The sequence below is a fragment of the Myodes glareolus genome, chromosome 4 (genome assembly GCF_982192425.1).
Source record: "Myodes glareolus chromosome 4, mMyoGla1.1, whole genome shotgun sequence".
Lineage (NCBI taxonomy): Eukaryota > Metazoa > Chordata > Mammalia > Rodentia > Cricetidae > Myodes > Myodes glareolus.
This window is the reverse complement of record NC_142029.1, coordinates 26,927,250-26,951,306: the sequence shown is the minus strand read 5'-3', so window position 1 is coordinate 26,951,306 and position 24,057 is coordinate 26,927,250. Positions and strand designations below refer to the sequence as shown.

Sequence of the window (24,057 nt, the reverse complement as noted above, 5' to 3'; positions counted from 1 at the left end):
ATGGCAGCTTCATCAGTAAAGCTCAAGTAGCACTCTAGAGAGGTTCATGAGAGCAAAGGGTCCTTTATCTTGCTTCAGTTGTGGAAATATCACGTATTGACTGTAGACAATGTATACACCCTGCCACAACTCCAGCAGACCTTCCACAGTAAACACTAAGAATAGTGACTCTTTTCACAACACTGTGCTACACAACCAACAGAGAACAGTGTATGATGCTGTTAATTTTTCAATGCCAACACAAAACTCTTCATCAGCTTTTACCTTTAAGGTAGTCAGGTCCACTCCGAGTATCTCTCTTTACTCTTGCAGCCTCCTGTGCAGACTGGGTAGGGCTTGGCTGGGAAGAAGCTTCCCCAAGGTTTTCCAGCAAAATTTTCATTAAAACTGTCAAGTCGTCTTGACTGAGAGCAACCTGAAAACCACCAAAAATTTGGTTACTTGATGTAAGAAAAACATTATGCCTTTATAGCCTCATGAATGAATGATTCATCTACTTGAGAGAGAGAAAACACATGTGCTGAAACCGCAGCATCAGTAGAGAAATATTTTGTCTCATCAAGGATGACACACACCTCCAGTGCATCCAGACCCTTGGAACCCAGTGCCCTTCCTGCCTGCCCTGGGACCACACCACCCTATTCCTAGGCCTCGCTCCAGGCTCCACTCCACCTCTCTTTCACCTCATCCAGCACCAGCTCATTTGCTATCACTTGTTTTCCTCCAAGTCCAACACAGGGACATGTTCAGCTTCCAGTCTCTGCCAGAACGGACCTGTCCTTCTGTAGCTCTGATCTCATTACAGACACAACTAGACACACACAAACATCTGGCAGCTTAGCAAAAATGCCACCTCTTACAATAATAGCTAATCCAACTACCAACATACACTTTCTAAGACATCATGCACACCGGAAAAGCAGCATCTCCCTTTTTACCTTTACAAAAGGGCATGTGAGATAAAAAGACTAAAAAGCTCTTGAGACAGATCTGTACCAGCTCTTTGCCTTTAAGCTGTGTGTGAGCCAAGTTTCCCCGCTTCTTTAATGCAAGTCTTTTTTATCTTTAGGACATGAACAATAGCATCGTTATGGTGGAGAGCTGAACAACGTGGAGCGGCCAGACTGAAGGAAACGGCCACAGGTTATTAAGACCCACTAGTTCAGGCTTTGCTTAGAAGCTTCTCATCTTTTCCTTGCTCAGCCCTCCCTCCCCCAGCACACACAGCAGTCCTCAAAGCTTGTATAAGCAGTTGTGCATGGGTTGTTTAAAGCATCTGCATTTAACTGCACACAAAATACATACATGCACCTTCTTCAAGCACTGTCTAGCTTCCTGCCTACACGATGATGGGGGAACACGAAGCACCAGGTAATAAGGATGTTTTGCTTACTCTATGCCCCAGGTTTCTGGTAACAGATGTGGCATCAACTTTAAAACTTCTTACTTATGATGTCACCCAAGATATCAGACCTGCCTGAGAGCAGCTAACTTGAAAAACTACATCATCTACTAGGTGGCCCTTCTACAACTCTGGAGAACAATGCTAAGAGTATGACCCCACAGTTTCTAACTGTTGAAGCAATTTCCTGGAAACATGTTATTAGGGTTGTTCACTGATATCCTTCCTGGTTTGACCCTTGACCTCAAATCCCTTGACAGACCTAAACTATGCTACTGAAAATACTGCTGCCTCCCAAATAAACGCACACGCCTACTCAAATAACTATTTCAAAATAAAAGAGGGCCCCTCCCCTATACAATTCAATACTAGTCAAACTATTGTACCCCAATACATGCAAATCATGCATGAATAAAACATAGAATACTTTTGTTTTGAATGTAGTATCTGAGCATCAATTTGAACACTCTGACAATTTTACTACATTACAGATTTAATCAGGGCTGGAGATCTGGCTCAGCTCAGCAGTTAAAAAGCACTGGTTGTTCTTCCAGAAGTCCTGAGTTCAATTCCCAGTAACCACATGGTGGCTAACAACCATCTGTAATAAGATCTGGTGCCCTCTTCTGGCCTGCAGCTTACATGCAGGCAGAGCAGAACACGGTAGGTAGGTAGGTAGGTAGGTAGGTACGTACGTACTTACATACATACATACATAGAGTTTAATCAAACTTTCCAATTTAAAAAATATATATTTTCAGTGGATCCACACAGGCCCCATCCTGGCTTCATCCTGGCTTTACCAAATGTCTATCTAAAGTGAAATGAAGAAGAGTGCGGAACAAAGACCTCACTGTTGGTTTTCAGACACACCAGAAACTGCACTGCGAACAAGGCAGGCCTACCCAGCACTGTCTGTAATTTACATACTCACCTGCATAGGCTGGAGCTTTCCTTTGATCTCCATGCCTGGAATCTGTGTGTACCATGCTGCTGACAAATTCCGCTGTATGGATAAAAGCATATTCACTGGTTCTAAGATTTCAATGTCAGGCTGGAGCGAATCAAACTGTAAAACAGTTCTGAAAGAATAACAAGGATTTCTTATAAATATCCACGTATTTTTAAGTCTATAACTTAAAATGAAGACAGCCATATTTTGTATGTTTTTATAACACTTTCCTAAACGCTCAAAAGCTACAATCAGGATTGTTTTAGAACAGGTTTCTTTACAGACATCAACCCATCGGAATAAGTCAGGTTTATATGCATAGCTATCTGAAACAATAAACTCAGATAAACTTTGAATCAGGTCTGATAAATGTGTCTGCTGTTACCAGGACTGTCTGATAGGACACTAGTCCAATGCTGTGTAAGCAAAGGCCGTACCTTTCCAAAACCAGATCCTTAATGAAGTCACTGTGTATTTAGCCTTAATGTGGCATTATTTCTCCAAACTCAAGGAGAAAAACACACCAAACCTACAAGTTAATGAAGATAGAACAACAGCCATTTCTAGTTTGTCTGCCAATAACCATTTATATAACCGAGTAAGTACTGCTGTCCAACAGAGTCAAGGGTTTCATGTTTTGATTTAAGGACTCTTGGATGCCTCACTGGAAACTCCTAAGCCTAACAAAGTTTGGGAATGAACATCTTAAATCACACTACAATTCAGGAAGGTCTCTCTATCACAGAGAAAAATCAATAGCTATGTAGAATTAAGAAAAACAAAACAAATGTTTACTAAGTATAGAGCTCTTTCTATTTTGAGATAGGGTCTCACTATGTTGCCTAAATTCGTCTCAAACTTGTGAGCTCATGACTCTCCCACCTCAGCATCCTGAATTGGTGGATCTAGAGGCATGTGCCCTGTCCCTTCCTCATTAGGAAATTTTAATTTTATAATCATTTTTAAAGAATGGAAAAATACTATAAAATTATTAAGCTAAAACATAGGCCCTCCAAAGCATATACTATTAACTACTGGCCAGAAAGCAGCAGTCAGTTTCCTAACTGGAATAAATACAGAATGAGAATTATGAATTATCATAGTAATTACTGCAGGTGAAAACAAATTTTTGGAAATGCACAGAAAGCAATAAACTGCTAGACGACACACACAAACCTGGAGAGCTTCAGCTGAGTAAGCTGGATGCTCATATTCTCAGCCACTGGGGGAAGAGAGTAGTGCTCCACAGGAACCAGGCTAAACTTGTTCTCAACCCTGATTAAGCCAAGATCTGCTATAACGGCGTTAGGAGACACAGAAGACTGGGGAATAGTAATGACAGGCGCTTTCAGGTTGATGTCCATCAGAAGCCGGAAGCTCTTCTGCGCCAGGTCCTTCACGCTGGATGCAGCTCTCTCTGCAGCCTGGACTGTGGCTGTACTCAAGGCTTCTTTGGCAGTTTGGAAATTGTTGAGGAAGCTCTGTTCGGAGAGAATGACAGGTAGACACAGTGCACCAGAGAAAACCCTGCAGAGCTCAATAAAGAGCACGCGTGAGAGAAATGTTACTTGTGACTTAAGCACCCACTTTCCTCGGAATGACGACACATCTTACATTGGAATTTAAACGAAAAGGAAGTTATGTAAGTTAGTACCCTTTCCCAAAATAGGTTCCACTCTTGTGCTTTCAGGATACAAGAATAAAGTTTATCCTTGGCAACTAATGCTTTAGCAGCTAATTCATGAAGATTTTGTAATGTACCCTAGACGTACAAATATGCTTAATTGTCTATCGTCCTATCATCTTGCAATCATTAACAGGAATCAAAAGTTACTTGTGGTAACATATACGTCACCTCCATTTCAACTGAAATAAAGTATTTTCCAAATGAAGAATCTAAAAACAATATTCTTAGTGTGCATCCATTAATCATACAAGAGTGATTTCATCTCTTTCACTACCCCAAAATACATTCTAGAAACATAAACATGATGGTTGAGATAGAAATGGAGAACCAGTAAGAAGATTTACACTCTTCAGCCCAAAATATTTGCAAGGACCCAGTAGAAGTAAGAATTTCATGGTTTGGCTCATCACAAATATAATCAAAACTCTAAGTTTCAATATTCGTTCTTCAACTACATAATGACCTTTGGGTATTTACCAAACAACTAATATTGGAAAGCCCTAAATTACAATAGCAAACAATACAAACAATAAACTACATAAAAATAATAGCTGGGTATGGTAGTGCATACCTTTAGTCCCAGCACTTGAGATAAAGGCAGGAGGATCAGAAATTTAAGGTTATCCTGAGCGACACAGTGAACTTGAGGCCAGTCTGGCTATATGAGGTCCTGTGTAAAATAAACAAACAAACAAACTGGGTGATGGTGGCTTTAGTCCCAGCACTTGGGAGGCAGAAGCAGATGGATCTCTGTGAGTTCAAGACCAGCCTGGTCTACAGAGATAGTTCCATAACAGCTAGGACTGTTATACAGAGAAACCCTGTCTCTAAAAACAAAACAAATTGAAACAAAACAAAAACAACAAAACCTCCAAGTACTAAAAAGCAAACAATACATATGTGTGTGTATATACAAACATAAATAAAAATAAAATACCAAAAGTATTTTGAAATGTTAACTATGAAAACATTAGAGAATGACAGTTTAAAAGGGGGCTGGAGACATGGCTCAGAGGTTAAGAGCCCTGACTGCTCTTCCAGAGGTCCTGAGTTCAATTCCCAGTAACCACGTGGTTCCTCACAACCATCTATAATGAGATCTAGTGCCCTCTTCAGGTATTCAGGCATACATAGAGGCAGAATGTTGTATAGACAATACATAAATAAATCTTTAAAAATACACGTTGTTATTTAGAAAAATAAGTAAGTACAATATTTACTTATTTAGAACATTCTGTTCAGAGTTTGGGTGTTTATTACACAACCATTTATTATGCTCCCAATCTTAAATGCTCACCAAAGATCCTGTGCTGAAGGCTGGGCTACAAGGCTGTGACACTACTGATGCTTCACGACTTTTAGAGTAGTGCATGATGGGAGGAAGTGCAGTCACTGGGGAGCATGCCCTTTATGGAGACGCTGGGACCTGGGCCCCATCTGTCCTTTCTGTTCCCCAGCAGCCATGAAGTCAGCAGCCCTGTCCCAGCACACACATTCTATCAGAACTGTCTCCCTCAACATAACAAGAGAGCCAAGCAATCATGGTCAAAGGCCTATTAATCTCGGAGTCCAAACAAGTCTTTTTCTTTTCTGCTGTTTATCTCAAGTATTTTGTCACAGTGCTGGAAGACTAACAAACATACCCTATTAGTGCAGATTTTAACTCTCTATATTGAGGTATATGGCCACAATATTTAGACCTCAGTGAGAAATAAGTACAAATAAAAATACACTTACCAAAAGAGACATGAAGAATTTATGAACATAGACAATCTGAATACAGCCCACTTTGAGACTAAGTTTGCCATCCACTTTGGACATATCACCATAGGCCTCGCCTTCTGTGGCATCTGGATACAGCGTCATCTGGAACCTGAAGACTTCATCTCCCAAAATAGAGACGGCCTGACATTACAAGACAATCGGTTATTACAGCAGAGCTACAGAAACCTTGTCACTGGACCCTCAGTACTCATCCTGATTCACAGGGCCTGACTTAGTATTCAGGCATCTGTACTGGCCTGCCCTTGGGGTCCTGACAAAATAGTCCTCAGCTGCGGCCACTAAGAGCACCCCCTATGCACATTCCCTGTGTTCCCCTTTAAAGGGTGGGTTTGCCTACCCTCTCCCTCCCTCTTCTCTTCCGCAGCTCCTGTCCCCAGAGGCCGGCTTATAACTGACAAGTGAAAAACAACACGGAAACTCAACCTTCAACGTCCGTCATCGTTTTCCTTTTCTATAAGTGTCACTTCATTAATAAGCTTTCCGGAAATAACTGTTCAAATCACTACACAGCAGGCTTTACAACCTGAAATCGACCTTCCATTTCCATCTCCAGCCCTAATATGCCCAACACAAGTCAGATGAACAACAAACACACAGCGAAGACATAAGTAGTGGCACCTGGTCCCCAGACACCACGCTTCAACACAGAGATCAGCTTTGTAATTACCTTTTTGTGAATGGACAGTGAATCAACATTCATAACTACGATATTCTCAAGTCTGGCAAACACATCAGTCTGCTTTGGCTTCACAGAAATAGAGGCATCCATTCCTACAGGAGACACACCACTTACAAATATTTCTTTTTTGGAAGTAAGTTTAAATGCACTAACATGCTTCTGAGATACAGGGTAAATAAAAATTACTATCAGACATGCTAACACAATCACCTCCCATGTATGAGATGGGTTAGAAAGAAAAGGAGGGACCACTTTTAAGTCAGAACACACCTCATACATAAAAGTCAAAAAACATTTTTAAAAAGCCACTGTTTTAAATAAATTCATGTCATTTCTCTGAAAATAATATCCTATGCATTGGTGAGGTCAGAGCCACTACTTGGGGAGACAGTATTTTCCAATGCACTTCACAAATGCATGTAATTAATACTGAAGTAAACGTCATCTTGTGGCTAAGAACTATTTCTACAACAATTTACATCTATAGCATAATCTTCTAAATTTTAAAAAGTTTGCCATGTTCATGATATCAAAGGCATAAGGATTTGGAAACCACTCTTCCTCATGAGAGACTGCCGACACCCAAGGTCTGGCAGTGTTTGCTGAATGGTGCTGATTTTTCAACCTTCTAAAACTGCTCACAGTGTGGCTCACACTTGTCCACACAATATAAGTGTACAAATGTTACCCTCACAACAACCATGTCTCCACTTAAAGGGGAAGGAGGGTAGAGAAAGTTAAATTAATTTGTTCAACATTGGCCAGTGTTAAGCTTCAAGGTCTGAGCCATTGCAGACTTCCTAGAATCTACCAGATAACCTGAGGCTGATGTCTCAACTCATGACAGCAAAAGTTTAAAATGTCAAAACCCAGTGGTGGTGGTGCACACCTTTAATCCCAGCACTTGGGAGGCAGAGGCAGGGGGATTTTTCTGAGTTTGAGGATAGCCTGGTCTACAGAGTGAGTTCCAGGAAAGTCAGAGCTGTTACACAGGCAAACTCTGTTTCAGGGGAAAAAAAAACGTCTTTTGCAAATTTATTTTGCTCTGTTATGTGTGCTCAAAAGTCAAGGGAAACAAGAATAATGACTGTTATTTTCACACTGAGAGTTACTGCGATATTTACCTGCTTCAAGTTATCTTATCCTGAAAATGCAATCACAATAAAACTTTAAGCCTTAGATTTATTCTAAAATTTTTAAAATGTATAAGGACTATCTCAAGTCAGCAATGAATCATAACAAGTCTACCGCTATCATTTCAAAGTATAGTTGTTCAAAGCTTGCATACATCTTCAATATAAATGAATCCACTCAACTTTCCAAATTACTTTGGAAGGATAATTACCATGTATTTTAATATCTGCTATGTTACTCTTCTGATCACAAATGAAGATGTTAAAGGCATTTAATTCAGCTGTGACCTTCAAATCAAACACATCACCTTCAGAAGTGCTGGGCCCTGAAAAGTAGTGGAAATCAGGGGTCAGTGATGTACAAAGATGGTTAAAAAAAAAACAAAACAGTTTAAGTTCACTAATAAAAAAAAATCACATAACGTGCAAAGGGAATCATAAATTCTCTATCAAGACAATATAAATACAGATTTTGCAACTCATATAAAACCCAGCATGTTGGCTTTCAGTTATGGATAAGGCAACCACAACACCTAGACAGCGCTACTCACTAGGCAGACATGTTCCTGTAGGGTTTTTTTTTCTTCTAGGAAAATAAAGGAGACCCTCTAAATTAGATTCTAGAATTTGATTAATAAAAAAATTTTAACAAGTCACATCAAATACTAGATCAAAGAATAATAATGAAAATCAAAATAATAATCAACAGTCAATGGAATTCATATTATTTACTGTGCCCTTTAGATATTCTTTAACTGAGGAGCCAACCCAGTTTCTTTACGTGATGGGTCCATAAGTAATTCTATGAAAGAGTCACTAATAATAGCACAAAATATACTGAAGTTTTAAAAAAAAATCAAAAAAAAATGTGTATGTAAGGATATAGTCAGGTTAAGTATGGTAGCAAATCCTACATTCAAAAGGCTAAGAAGGAAGGACTGTATGAGTTTGAGGCTAACCTGAGCTATACAGTGAGTTAGCTGTATCTAGCCTGGGCTACATATAGCAAGATGTTATCTCAAAACAACCAAACAAATAAAAGTAAAAAGTAATCACAACTGAATGGTTTTGTTTTGTTTTGTTTTGTTTTTGTGCAGGTCCTGACACTCTCTCACATCTCTGTCTTACATGCAGGGAACCGAACTTTCCTATAAACGGAAAGCATGGAGCTCTCACTTTTTAACCCTAACATTAAAGGCTGCTTTCTTTCTCAACATTTGGTGCAGGATAAACAAACCATCAAGTCAAGTTGAGCAGCAAAACCAGATAACAGTTCAGTTGGATTAAGGTCTGAACACTGGCCTTCCACTAACTCAGATGTGCTATGAATGGTATATGTATACGATACATAAGGAAACGAGATTTCTAAGAATATGCTCTCTTAAAGATATTAATGTGTTAGGTACATTGTGATAAGGAAGTCAAGTGCGGTGGCCACATTTAGAGCATTCTCCCACTTGGGAAGTTGAGCCAGGAAGATTAAAAGTTTGAAGTCAGTCTGGGTTACACAGCAGGACACCACCAAAACAACAAGGAAGGGGAAATTCTTCTAACAACAACATTGTTCTATGGTTTTAAAAGTAAAATCCTTGTATAGAATCAAATAGTTCTGAAATTTTATACTTAAGATGTCAGTAAAATAGATACAATTCAACCTGGGAATAACCAGAAAATATCAGTTTTAAAAATAAGTAAACATTTTAATTACAAATCAGGCACATGTTCTTTATCCACTTGGCATTTTATACCCAATATTTCAGAATGTAAGTCATGCACCTGGTGAACACAGACCAAGTTCCATGTGTGACAGAAACAGGGATGAAATTAGAGGTCAGGTGACTCTGTCCCTTCTGTGAGATCATCCTCAGTGCCCAAAAGGAACTACAAGTGTTGTGCGCAGCAGCACTGACTGAAGTGGGTCTCTGTGGCTAAGTATGACTGTCGCCATTTTTTAACTTCTTACCTTCTCACTTTTACTGGACAGAAGACTATGAAAAGGTCAACATAAAGAACCTGCAGAGAGTGAAACCCGCTGGAAGTACATGATTACTATTAACATTTATTTCAAATTCTTCAATAAACTGCCATGTAATCTTGTAAGAGTAGAACCCGCTTTCTTCAGAAGTCACCTTCATATGTTAGACATTGTAAACATCGAAGTGTTCACATTTATCCTAGCTTCATATAGAGGCTATTCTCTGAGAACGTATTGAAAAGACTGATACCAGCTTTGATGGCAAGACTTTTGGATTCTCCCACAAGTGACTTCGGTCCAGATTCTTTCCCAGAGGAAGAAGAGTCCGAGGATGGAACAGCAGATGACAAAAAATCCATGAGGGAAAGCAAGGCTTCCAAATGAAGCACCAAGTCCAAAGATGAAAACGAAACCTAGAACAATGAACATCAGAGGGAGGGTTTCAGGGACGGTCACAACACTGTGTGTGTGTCCCAACACTGGGAGAGAGTCATGCCACTAGGGGGACAGTCATGTCATTGGGGTCACAGTAACATCATTGGGCTGAGTTTCAATGTATGTAATTAACACAGAATGACTCAACTGAGACCCTTTCTAAATAATTAAGAATGAATTACTAATTTCATTTTAATCCTCTTTATTACTATTATCACGTCAGTCTTTACCAGACAACAAACCAATGCCCTGCCCACTCCCAGTGCAGACATTAATTCTAACCTCAGTCAAGCTTGATTGAGTCTTTTTGTTTGTTTGTTTGTTTGTTTGTTTTTCAAGACAGAGTTTCTCTTTAGCTTTGGTGCCTGCCCTAGAACTAGCTCTTGTAGACCAGGCTGGCCTCGAACTCACAGAGATCCCCTGCTTCTGCCTCCTTAGTGCTGGGATTAAAGGCATGCACCACCACTGCCCAGCGCTTGATTGGGTCTTAAATAAGGATACGGTAGTATTCCTACACTGAGTATACATGCTCAAATGGACTGTGTATATCTATACTTGGCCATGTTCTATCTTTTCCTTAATCTTCTTCTAGCCCTAAAGCCAATACAGAATTCAAATGTTCAATTCTGCCATGAATATCAGGCCAAATAACTACAGTAGGCTAAAGTGAACAAAATTCCCTCAAAATAAAAATTATCTGTATATTCCACAAATAATAATTAATTTATGTTTTAAAAGAATATTTTCAGAAAGAAGTTTTGGCAAGACTTTTATTTCAATTCTATATGCACTAACTTTAGATCTATAACTACTACTTCATTCTAATTTTAGATCTTGCATCTTACAACTGAAATTGGCCACAAGATACATTTAATCATCAATAACACAGTCTTAAGATGAATTACAAAAGACTCACCTTCAGCTTCTGTTTGGTGTTATCATGAACAGTTTTAAATTCTGGTCCATCGCTGTCTGCCTATAAGCAGTTGATAATTAAACCACTGAGTTAAAAACACTAGAATTTCACACATTGAAAAAAAATATATTTTACATCTTAAAACATGCTATTAAGAGATGACAAACACGTTTCTTACATGCAAATAAGAATATGCCCCCAAAACTGACCACATAAACATACTTGACATACTATAGATGCAAAATCTCAAATCCCTTATTCTATTCCGGAGGAGATGTTAGTGCATCTAAATAGGTGGGCCCATCCAAAAGTGAGGGGAATATAAATAACTTTTCATACTTCAGTATTAACCCCAGAAAAGAAATGAAGTACTGTGATGCTTAGCTTTAATTGTAGCTTCACGAAGCCTACAATCATCTGGAAAGCAAGTCTCAATGAGGGCTGTCGACATGAAGCTGCCCTGTGGGCATGTGTATATAGGATTGCCTTCAGTGAATTGATAGGGAAGGGCACAGCCCACTGTGGGCAGCACCATCCCCTAGGCAAGGAGCATAATAGTGGAGAAATGAGTGAACACAAAAAGCAGGCAGTATGTACGTGTTCATTTCTCTCTGTTCTTGACTGTGGATGCATGATGTCACTATGTGTTTCAAGTTCCTATCCTTATTTACCCACAATGATAGACTGCAGCCTGGAATTAAAGGTAAAATCAATCTTCTCTTCACTAAACTGCCTTTCATTAGGGTATTTATCCCAGCGACAGAAATGAACTAGAACAGATACCTTAATGAACAGCATTTTCAGGAGGGTTCCATCAGAAACGTTAGAGGAGTTGACAATGTACAGAGGTTCACCTTTAGAATCTGGAAGGAAAAAGAAAATCTGATCCGTGCCATCCCTTCAATATTTCAAACATCTTTTAAAATGGAAACCAGCCAGTTACACAGAGAAATCCTTATAAGAGAACTGTACAGAAAACAGACAAATGTATTTACTGTCTATAAACTGTATCTCAGTAAGTCTAGCTTTCAAAAACTGGAAAGGAAAAATAAAAGACTGCAAAGTTAACAAGAAAACAGCACTCGTCAATACCAGCTGTCATTCATACACTAGTGCTGCAGGTATTACCATCACGGGAACAGATCCTAGCATGAGAAAAGACAGCTATAAAACACAGGAAGGGATTAGTCTCAAACACACTTTTTCTTCTCAAAGATGCTCCACAGAGTCCTCAGGAAGCTTAAACACCAGGAACTATAATATTCAGATAGCTGCAAATTCCAACAGTGAATTTAAAAAATCCAAGATACCCACTAAACAGCAACTTCACAGTCGCCTGGGAGGAAGTGACACTAAGTGTCTCCTATATATTTATGTTTTGTTTAATATTTACTTTTTATAAGCACATACTAATGTAATTAAAATAGATCTTAACAGTTATATAATTTGCAAGTAAATAAATGTAAAGTTAAGCTTCCTAGTAAATTAACTTTCAAAAGGGGTCTTTGGGCTCTGTACCTGGGATGTGACTTCTTACCGTCACTATACTCATTTAGGTGAGGTTTATTACACCATCCCCAACTGGGTATGTAAGGAATACACACGGTAAGTAGAAGAACAGAATGCAGCCCTGTATTTATGCTCGTTATGAGACCTGCACAGACGGGCCTCTGCACTTACCAGGAAAATCAAAGCACCGCACGCTAATTCTTCTCAGGTAAGCTTCAGCAGTCATGTCATGGGCCTTTACTTTAGCTTGCACCCCAAGATGCAGGATCTTCAGTTCATGTAAAGGTGTTCCTTTCTTTTCTGCTTTTTTCATCAAAGTAACCATAACCTAAAAGAATGAGGGCGAATTACCACAAACCGCTTTACTAACGCACAGTGACGATAGGAACTTAGTAACTCTACCTAGTGATATGAAGAATTCACACAAGGAAAAGGTATTCTGGTGCTGAAAATCACCTATTGTTATTTACTCTTTATACATTTGTTCAGACTTTGATGCATCACCACTGTTTTCTAGAGATTTTCAAAGGTGAAATACGGGGATTGAGGGAGGGTAAGAGAATGGCGTGAAGACAGGCAGGTAGGGATCCAGTCCTAGAAATCCTAACTGATCAATAGCTTCTGTCTGAAACTCTGCTGAAAGCATCAGCTACTTTTTATACAAATCCTCAGGCAAGGCTTCTTAATCTTGGGCGACTTAATGGGGTGCTATCCTGTGCAAAATAGGTCATTCGCAGCACTCCTGCCTCTACCCACTAGGTGGCAGTCTCCCTGTACACAGCGACAGTGCAATGCTAAGAACCTGGCAAGCACAAATAAATCCCTTCCCTCCAGGTCAACTAGGTTCACAGTAATGGAACTTAGTGTATATAATAAATGCTAGGGAAAGAGCTTATGTATTCTATGTCCACCCTTTCTATTCATGTGCACCCTTCCTATCATCTATGCCCACCCCTTTCTATCCATACCCACCCCTTTCTATCCATGCCCACCCTTTCGATCTATGTCCCAGGCCCTCTCTTTAATCTATTTTCTCAAATTATTACTTTTTTCTTTACAAACTCCACTCAAATGTCACTTCCTCCCAGAAACCGTCCCTAGACTTCTCAGCTATCTCAGATGCCCAGTCACTACCATCTCCACAACAAGCCCTGAAAGTAGCCTAGTCTGAGCATATTTTTAATGGCCATACAAAACTGTATTTGAAATCTTTGTATTTTCTAATATATTCTTAGTCCTGGCACAGACATGGTACAACTGTTGAACAGATAAAGAAAGAAGAAAATCCATACTGAAGTAATAGAGCATTTTTAAGTGAGCACGATCTGTGCTTTATTCTACTGAGTTTCTAACATTTATTTGCAAACGATTTCTCTATATTTGTTGTTCTTACATGAAAACACAAAGCAAGTCACACTCCAACACCCTATCATGTCTAAAAAGCAAGCTACAGGAAATGCTTCCAAAATACTGGATTCCTAAAATGTAACTGGTCCTTAGTAAATCCCCAAATTTTAAAGCACACTTTCACATTAACAGTCTAAGATTCTTTTCATACATATCAATTATTTACAAATTTAACTTAGTAGAAATGATAGAAATATCCATAACCTGTTCATTTCACTTGGTAAAAAGTGATGAAAATTACATACCTCTTTAATTTCAAAATTCAGTAGTACATTAATGATGTCTATGGACCTGGTCTCTTCCACTCTGGCTGGTGATGCACCTTGTGTGGTGTGCACATCCTGGGGTGCAGAGACTTCTCGGCATGCTTTCGCTTCCCCTACAGTGGGCAAACAGAAATACCTGCTTCTATTCATTCATTCTTTCACTGACACGCACTGTAAACATGTATGAGCACTCTGAAAACCCACAAATGCATAACCGTTCTCAGTCTTAGAAAGTTCATGTTAGTAAAAGGACACACACGCTGCCAAGTCAAACACAAGAATCAGGCCATACTTATTCACGGGGAGCAGGCAAATATTAACAGGCTGTCCATAAAATGCACAGAGAGACATCAGCGAGCTGAAGAAAATATTCACAGAGATGAATGACCCACACAGAGCAGTTCCTCTCAGAAAAGACAGCCCACGTTTTTAAAGGAGAGAAACGATGGGAAGCCATACAGAGACGGCACGAGTCAGGGTCTGCAAACAGAACAGACTGTAGTATGGCTAAGGCTAAGAAAGGAAAAGGGGCCAGGTATTCTAGTCTGGTAAGGAAAAGAAAAGCTCCATGGCTATGATGCTGTTCTGAAACATACGCCATGAAGTGCAGTACAACTGTTTTCTAACCTATAGCACAAAAATAATAAAGCTATCATTTGTTATATGTGCACCCTAACACATATGGTTCCAGACACTGAGCAACAAGCTCAGTGGTCTGTCCTGCTGGTCATCCTTCTAGGGGAAGAACTTCATTGTCCCATCCCACAGGTGAGCACATTAATTTTTTAGACAAATTAGGCACCTTGCCTAGTGTCATATGCAAAGGCTAGAGTCCAAGTTCATCAGTCTGACTTGACAGACATCACTGTCAACAACATAACTCTGTCACTAACATTATTGCAATTAACATTATCTTGACCACTAATCCAACACTGCACAGCCCTGAGTATATACATACTATACTAGAAACTCACATGGAAAAACCATACTACTCATTAATACCTTTTAGAAGGCAATTCAGAGAGCAAAGTTTCATCTATCCTCTTATTCCAGAATTGCTTCAAATAAAACTAATTGTTAACAGGTTTGGACAGTCACAGAAGAAGATGTCCCCAGTAAGGAGCTGTAGGAATGGCTCAGCAGCTAAAGTACTTGCCATGAAAGCAAGAGGTCAGGAGTTTGGTTCTCCAGGAATCAAATAAGGAAGTCCAAGTAGTGTGATGGCTCACTTATAATTCCAGCCTCATAAGGCAGAGACAGGGATTCCCTATAGCAAACACCACTACAGAAACCAGCTGAATGAACCTCACGGATCATAAGAAAAGAAGGCCAAACATCAAAGAGCAAACTTTTCATAACTCCATTTACATAAAATTCATGAAAAAGTCAAATTAAGCCATCAGCAGGGTCATATGTCAGAACAGCAGTGACCTCTGAGAGGAGTGCGAGGTAGGCAGGACCTGTCCTAACAGGGAGGGAAGTGTGGGAGAGTGTGCAGGGAATGTGTGACATCTGGCTCAGGACCATTACAGCTGGAGGTGTGTGCTTAGGTTTGTGTACAATTGAAAAGTAAAAACATACAGTGAAATAGTTTTCACCTGGTCAATGGGCAAAAGTGTCAACAAATTTTATAAAACCGTTGGAAAGCTACAGGAAAACAGAACAACAGGAGAGCTAAGTACATGCTCCTGTAACACTATCAAACCTTAGATTGAACAAACACATCACATTCATGTATAAAACTCTCAAACAAATTTAAAATTTAAGTTAGTTTATTAAAACCTATAATGTTAGTTAAATTTAAATGACATTGATACAATACAGATTGCATTTCCTTTCACTAGTGTGGTCCTACAGAAACACAATGAATAAATACATAAGGACATTTCAATGCAACATGGCTAACAGTGAAAAACTAAACGTGAAGTATCTAAAAAGTTATGATACTTCAACAGAATCTAATAGAAGGAAGTCATTCTAAAGGAAAAAAAAATGACAGAGGGAGTCAGGCATGGTGGCCCACGCCTTTAACCCCAGCAATGAGGAGGCAGAGTGAAGGCGTAAGTCACAGACAATCCCACACCAGTTTGGAATTATGATTAATAGAATGGTTATTTATTCAAAGGGGAAAAAACTTACAGATTACCGTCCCAGACAACAGCCCCTCCGCGCGAACAGGAAAGGAGTCCAGGGGCCGGAAACGGAGCCGGAAGACAAAGAGAGAGTGGAGGACAGCCGCTGCTTTTTTTAAAGGGAGAGACCACGCCCCAATGGGCTGGTAACTCAGCGGCGATTGGCTGAAGGAGCTGAAGGAACTCCCACAGCATCTCCCCCTTTTGTTTAAGTAAGAGAGTTCTAAGCCTACTACGCAATTATATACAATAAGTACAAACCTACGAAATTATATACAATAAATACAAATATCCTATTCTAACTAGCTTAAGTCTTGTATAACAAATAACTTGGCCAAGTCATGAAAGGAAAGTAACTACATTTATATAATCTTCAATCCCATCGAAGATCTGAGAAGGGAAATAATGTTATCTGAGTAATTAGGAAGTGCAATCAAACAACTTCCAGAACATGTACCAAATCGCAGAGACAACTGGCTACCTGGACAAACACCCAAAGTCACATTTGCAGCGTTGAAGCAACCAACTTTGGCTAAGGCCTGATGTAAATGACATACCATTTTCAAAGGCAAGAAACTTCAAAACTATCTTACCCTGTCTTGGCAGGATATGACAGTCTTGTTTTATCCATTTACGGATATTCTGTAACTCTGTCAGTAGTTGAGGTATGAGCATTTTTTTACCCAAAGGCCAGTTCTGCCAAGAAGAAAGGCTCCAGGTGGAGTGTCTTTGGTGCTCAACATTCTCTCGGGCATAGATCAGTGTTGCCAGGAGTGATTGTGTCTCCCTACCATAGAACTCTGAATTAGATTAAAGGCCATTTTCTACAGCTCTTTGAAGAGGTTGAAGATTATCTATCTATACTGAATATAATCTCTATATATCTAAAGAACCTGATTAGTCTAATTATAAATGACAAACTTAGATGACTGTTGATCTATATAATTCTCAATATCTATCTAACTTAAAGACTGAGATAATAAACAAGTGTGCAATAAATGAGGACAATGAGACCTCCAAATATAAACAATGTGCAAGTATACATTGCAATATGGTAAATATATATCAATACATAAACAATATATAAGTATCTTAATCAGAGGTAGAAGTGTACAATGCAATATGGTAAATATACATATATCAATACAATATATATATACAAATACATAAAAATGTTTTAAACAGAAGTAGAAGCATGAAGCATGCATGCATAAAATAGTCAACATAATTTAACTTTGTATCAATATATAAGAATCGATACCAATATGTTTGTCTAAAAGCAATAACTCACAAGTACAAATCTATTTATCCCATAATCCAATTATCCCTCCTTTTTTTTTTTTTTTTTTTTTTAAGATTCCTGTGCTTATAAAATTCCTCCCCCAACCCTCAACCGTATACTAATTATAACCAACCCCTAAATGATGTCCCTAAACCCAAGGACAAACTTTATTGGGAGAGGGGACGTCGTTCTCTAGAATTACTTCCAGCTGTCATGGGGGCGACGTTCTTTCTGGGGGATCCTGTGAAAGTAAAATGATGGTTAAATTTCAAGATCAATGTCTTTTAAAATTGCAAATAGTCTCTGAGTATTTTGTGGAGGTCTGGCCAGAATGTTGTACAAGATGTGCACCATTTCAGCACGTTGGAACCGTCTTGTGCAGCTGGTACCCAAAACAGGTCTTGTAGTAGCGCTATCAGTATCATGACGTCATATCAACCAGGTGGAGTTGTTGTTATGGGGCCCCATCTTCTTCCTGGAAACTTCAAATGTCACTGTAGGAAAAACTCATTGTTCATTGTGGAAAACTTAAACATTAATTATATAGACATATACATGAATACCTATATTCAATGAGAGACATGATAGATATATTTAATGAAGGTATGATAGATATGAAGAAAAGTAAAGATGTTTTCTAAACTCATATTTCTTTCTGTCCCATATCATGGCTCTTGACATGAGACAGAAACTCCAGAAACTCTGGGTTTTTCTTTAAACAACAGGCTTGGAATTAGAGAGGGACTGAGCCAGAGTCCAACTCTAAAACCAGCTCTATAAATTTAGAAATATGATTTAGTATATGGTACTTACAGAACCTATTCAGTTTTCTTGATAGTCCCTATTGGGCCGTTATTTTCCATCTGTCAGTATTCAAATATCCAGGGTCCCTTGAACTTTTCAAAGATCAGTGTTTTCCTGTGGAGATAAGAACAGAACCCTGCCCCCATTCTATATGCTTTTCTTACCACCTGTATGGTTATCATCATTGTAGATGCTGTCATTTCTCCTTTCCAAGAGGTTTCTCCTCTTCAAATCGAACCTTTATTAATTTTGATGGTATCCACAATTTTTCTTCTCCTGTGGAAACAAGAGCAAAACCCCTTCCCCAACGTAGCACATCTCCTGGCTTCCATTGAGAGGTCAGCACGTCTTTGAAATAAACAGGTTGGTTTAGTTCAGAAGTTTTTTCCATTATCCAATGCCTCTCTGCTGCTGTTGTTCCTTTCTCATTAGCATTAAGAAAATTCAAGGTTAATAAAGCATTATGCAATCTATTTCTGGGGGTATCTTTCATCCCTTTCTGTTTGTTTAGCATATCCTTTATAGTACGATTTGATCTTTCTATAACTGCCTGACCTGTAGGATTATTTGGTATACCTGTAACGTGTTTTATATTATAATAAGCAAAGAAGCGTTTCATTTTCTTAGATACATATGCTGGACCATTGTCTGTCTTTATTTGTGCAGGTATACCCATGATGGCCATAACTTCCAATAAATGTGTGATTACCGAATCAGCCTTTTCTGAGCTCAGGGCAGTTGCCCATTGAAAACCTGAATACGTGTCTATGGTGTGGTGTACATATTTTAATTTACCAAATTCCATAAAGTGGAACACATCCATCTGCCAGATTTCATTCCTTTGAGTACCCTTTGGGTTACTCCCTGCAGGCAATGGTGTTTGATTATAGAAAGAACAAGTAGGACATCTCTTTATAATGTCCTTAGCTTGTTGCCATGTAATGGAAAACTCTTTCTTTAAGCCTTTACTATTGACATGATGTTTTTTATGAAATTCTGAGGCCTGCAGAACGCTTCCAATCAATAATTGGTCAATTTCAGCGTTACCTTGTGCTAGAGGCCCAGGCAGACCGGTATGGGACCGGATGTGTGTTATGTACATTGGACAAAGCCTATTCCTAATTATGTCCTGTACCTCGATAAACAATGAAGTCAACTCTGTGTCATCTGGTATGAATTCAGCGGTTTCAATATGCAAGATAACTCTTTCTGCATATTGTGAATCTGTAACTATATTAAGAGGTTCTTTAAAATCCCTTAGCACCATAAGAATGGCATATAATTCTGCCTTCTGGACAGAATTATAAGGGCTTTGTTCCACCTTACTCAATTCTTCTGATTTATAACCTGCTTTCCCTGATTTATTTGCATCGGTATAAAATGTCCGAGCTCCAGTTATTGGAGCATCACGTACAATTCTAGGAAGAATCCAAGAAGTTCTCTTTATGAGGTTAAGTCTATCACTTTTGGGATAGTTGCTGCTAATTTCTCCCAAAAAATTAGCACAAGCTCTTTGCCATGGTTCATTATCTTCCCATAACTTTCTTATTTCCTCAGTAGTAAAAGGCACTATAATTTCTGCTGGGTCTATACCTGCTAGTTGACGAAGTCTCAGTTTACCTTTTATAATTAATTCTGAAACCTTTTCTACATAAGTTTTTAATTTTTTACTTGGTTTATGAGGTATAAATATCCACTCTAAAATAATATCTTCCCTCTGCATTAAAATCCCTGTAGGAGAAATTCTGGAAGGCAGTATGACTAGGATGGAACTAAGATTCGGGTTGACCCTATCCACATGTGCCTCCTGTAATTTTTCCTCAATCATTGTCAGTTCCTTTTCTGCTTCAACTGTCAATTTTCTGGGACTATTCAAATCCTTATCACCATCTAAGGTTTTGTTTAAATGAACTATTAGATCAGGTGTTATCCCAACAGCTGGTCGTAGACTGGAAATATCTCCTAACAATCTTTGGAAGTCATTAAGAGTCCGTAACCGGTCTCTCCTAATTTGTGCCTTTTGTGTTCGAATTTTCTCTAACCCTATTCTGTAGCCTAGGTAATTAATAGAATCTCCTCTTTGAATCTTTTCAGGGGCAATTTGTAATCCCCACCTAGGCAAAACTTTCTTTACTTCTTCAAACATACTTTCCAAAATATCTTTATTTGAATCAGATAATAAAATGTCATCCATGTAATGATAAATTATGGACTTGGGAAATTGCTTACGAATTATTTCCAGTGGCTTATTAACAAAATATTGACACAATGTGGGACTATTGAGCATCCCCTGTGGGAGGACAGTCCATTGATATCTCCTAGTAGGCTGAGAATTATTATAAGTAGGCACTGTGAAGGCAAATTTTTCTCTATCCTTTTTTTGCAAAGGTATAGTGAAAAAACAATCTTTCAAATCAATAACTATAAGAGGCCATCCTCTTGGTAATAGAGAAGGCAAAGGAATTCCAGATTGTAGCGGACCCATAGGCTGAATTACCTTGTTGACAGCTCTTAGATCTGTCACCATTCTCCATTTACCAGATTTCTTTTTTACAACAAACACAGGAGAATTCCAAGGGCTGGTTGATTCTTCAATATGGTTAGCATCTAGTTGCTCTTGTACCAGCTGTTCCAAAGCCTGTAACTTATCTTCAGCTAGAGGCCACTGCTTGATCCATATTGGCTTCTCAGTTAGCCATTTTAAAGGTAGGGCTGTTGGTACCTCTAAAGGTTTGCTATTGGCTGTGTGTTCTTGTACAGCCTGAATGGCTGGTGACCTTTTTCCATAATACCTCATTATATCCTTCCCAGAATTGTGAGTTCCTGGAACTACAGGAATGTTAATCTGGGTATTCCATTGCTGTAGCAGGTCACGGCCCCATAAATTTATTGCAATATTTGCTATATATGGCCTTAATCTTCCTATTTGCCCTTCAGGCCCTATGCATTCCACCCATCTTGTGCTTTGTTTTACACGAGATAGGGTTCCAATTCCCAGGAACTGAACATCTACCTCATGAAGAGGCCAATTCGGATGCCAGGATTCTGGAGTAATTATACTTACATCCGCACCTGTGTCTAATAAGCCTTCAATAAAAATGCCATTTATACAGACTCTTAGCTTTGGTCTTTGATCGTTAATATACGTTTGCCAAAATATACGTTTACTCTGTCCTCCTGAATTTTTTGACTCATTCTCCACATGTAATTCATCATTTAGACCAGTATTACTTTTTACGGCAGACATTGGAGTTTTTAATTTTCTTGGTGAGACACATTTTCGACTGTAACTGGGAATGACTGGGCCACTTTTGGCTTGGGGGCCTGCGAGAGGCCCCTCAAGGAGTTTCCCGATGGTATCGGGTTGCCTTGTCTGTCTGTTGTTGACCTGCATTCGTTGGACCAATGTCGGCCTTTACCGCATCTTCTGCATATACCTGAAGGCTGAGATCTCCTACTTTTGTCATTCCCAGAGGAGATATTATTCCTAGGATTTCTTTGCCTGCAATCCCTTTTCAGATGTCCTAATTTACCACAATTAAAACACCTGGTAGTTTGATGTCTCCTCATAGCTTTGGAAATCGCTTCTCCTACCCAGGATTCATCGTTATAGCTAAACATCTCAACATTCATTGTATGCTGTATCCATTCTTCCATTGGTGCTGATCTAGATCTTAAAGGCCCAATTATCTTTTTACATTCAGTATTTGCATTTTCAAAAGCTAGAGATTCAAGAAGTATTCGTCTAGCTTCTGGGTCTGTTACCCCTATGTCCAGAGCCTTAATTAATCTTTGCACAAAGTCAGTAAAGGGTTCTCTCTGTCCCTGCCTAACCCTGGTATATGATTCGACCCTTTTTGCTGGATCTTGTATTCTATTCAAAGCATTCAAGGCTGCTTTGTGACATAAGGACAGCACTTCTTCATCATAAAGAGCTTGGACCTGTGGATCAGCATATGCTCCTACACCAAGAATTTGATCTTGGGAAACCTCCACACCTTTTGCTCTTCCTTGCTGTTCCATATGTTTGGATTCTTCTCTGAAATAAATTCCAAACATCAAGGAAGGCCCATCATCTAAAACTGCAGACACTAGCTGAGAGAAATCATGGGGGGTAGCTCTGACATTAGAAGCCCAAGTCCTTATCATTTCCTTAACAAATGCAGAGTGCAAGCCAAAGTTAACGACAGCTTGCTTAATTTCTTTTAAATCATTCATTGCTATTGGTGTCCATCTAGCTTCTTTAACTCCCTTTGAGCCTTTGGAAGTTAACCCTTTGTCAGAATAAATTACAGGGTATGTTGTTAGGACCCTGGGTAAGCCAGTTCTAACAGCTGGTGGTGGCATTGTATCCTGTCCTTGTGCCTTCTTACTCTGTTCACCAGCTCCAATAGTTTCTTCAATCATTTCTAATCTTTTTATCATTGTATCCCTTAAATCCTGAATCTCCTGACCTACCCGTGTTTCTAGTAATTTCACTAAGGTATCAGTTTTTTGGTTCCCATTCTGGAGGTTCATTCTATCTGTTACCTTATCAAAACTTTGTGGTAACATCTGAACGTCAAATTCAACAGCCTGTACCCTTTCAGGTAACTTCCTAGTACCCTTGGACATGGAGTCAATTTTGTCTATCATAGTATCCACTTGTTCAGATAACCCCTGATTTTCAATAATTTTAATCCTTTCAACTAGTTGTTCAATATTAGTCCGTAAAAATCGTATCTTTCTTAATGATAAAATATTGAAAAGAAAACTGAAACCTAGCAACAAGTAAATTAATATATTCCCATAGTCATATAAACCTTGCATGACATAATCCATTGTATTAATAAAGAAAACAGTAAAATTGGCGTTGGAAACAAAAACTGCCATATTACCTCTTGTCTAGTTGGTGGCGCTGTTGCCAAGTTGCGACTAGAACCACTGCAAAGGTGACTTAAACAGGTCCTGTTTCAGTGTCTGCCTTAGTATTTGTTAAAAACTAGGAAATATAAGTTGCTCAAGAAAGAAAGTTTAATTAAATCAATTCCATACACGGAACCAGAAACCCAGAATCCAGGGGTAGAAAAGAGCAACCCGGAAGCCGCGTATGCCTCCACGTGACCGAGTCGTTCTGATTCACGCCACTAAAGCACCGCACTTACAAGGGAAATTTAAAAACAACTCAGAAAAGAGCAAACCAGGCAGGCAGAGACTGTCCCGAGCCTGTGGAGCTTGGGAGGCGTGGGGTTTAACTGAACTGCTGGCTCCACACACAGGGCACAGGCCGCAGCTGAGGGAGGTCTCGTGACTAGCCGAGCTGGTAGCAAACAGTTGAGTGGGGGGGAAGGGGGGGTTCTACAACCAAACGTGGGGCGCCAGATGAAGGCGTAAGTCACAGACAATCCCACACCAGTTTGGAATTATGATTAATAGAATGGTTATTTATTCAAAGGGGAAAAAACTTACAGATTACCGTCCCAGACAACAGCCCCTCCGCGCGAACAGGAAAGGAGTCCAGGGGCCGGAAACGGAGCCGGAAGACAAAGAGAGAGTGGAGGACAGCCGCTGCTTTTTTTAAAGGGAGAGACCACGCCCCAATGGGCTGGTAACTCAGCGGCGATTGGCTGAAGGAGCTGAAGGAACTCCCACAGCAGCAGAGGAAAGTGGATCTCTGAGTTTGAGGCCAGCTTGGTTTACAGATAGAGTTCTAG

General features: G+C 39.3%; 1 protein-coding gene across 3 annotated transcripts in view; it reads right to left on the bottom strand.

Annotated features, from left to right (window-relative positions):
- The window catches only part of Vps13c (vacuolar protein sorting 13 homolog C), a 162,382-nt gene that overhangs the window by 59,392 nt on the left and 78,933 nt on the right, over positions 1-24,057 (bottom strand). For all 3 annotated transcript variants that reach the window (XM_087905351.1, XM_085689278.2, XM_087905352.1), the window contains 11 exons: positions 14,126-14,259; positions 12,645-12,801; positions 11,748-11,827; positions 10,965-11,024; positions 9,864-10,026; positions 7,851-7,964; positions 6,494-6,597; positions 5,779-5,946; positions 3,531-3,835; positions 2,337-2,484; positions 265-415 (listed from right to left, as the gene is read on the bottom strand). In XM_087905351.1, coding sequence (XP_087761477.1) covers positions 265-415; positions 2,337-2,484; positions 3,531-3,835; positions 5,779-5,946; positions 6,494-6,597; positions 7,851-7,964; positions 9,864-10,026; positions 10,965-11,024; positions 11,748-11,827; positions 12,645-12,801; positions 14,126-14,259 — 1,584 coding nt within the window. The remainder of the gene's footprint in view (positions 1-264; positions 416-2,336; positions 2,485-3,530; positions 3,836-5,778; positions 5,947-6,493; positions 6,598-7,850; positions 7,965-9,863; positions 10,027-10,964; positions 11,025-11,747; positions 11,828-12,644; positions 12,802-14,125; positions 14,260-24,057) is intronic.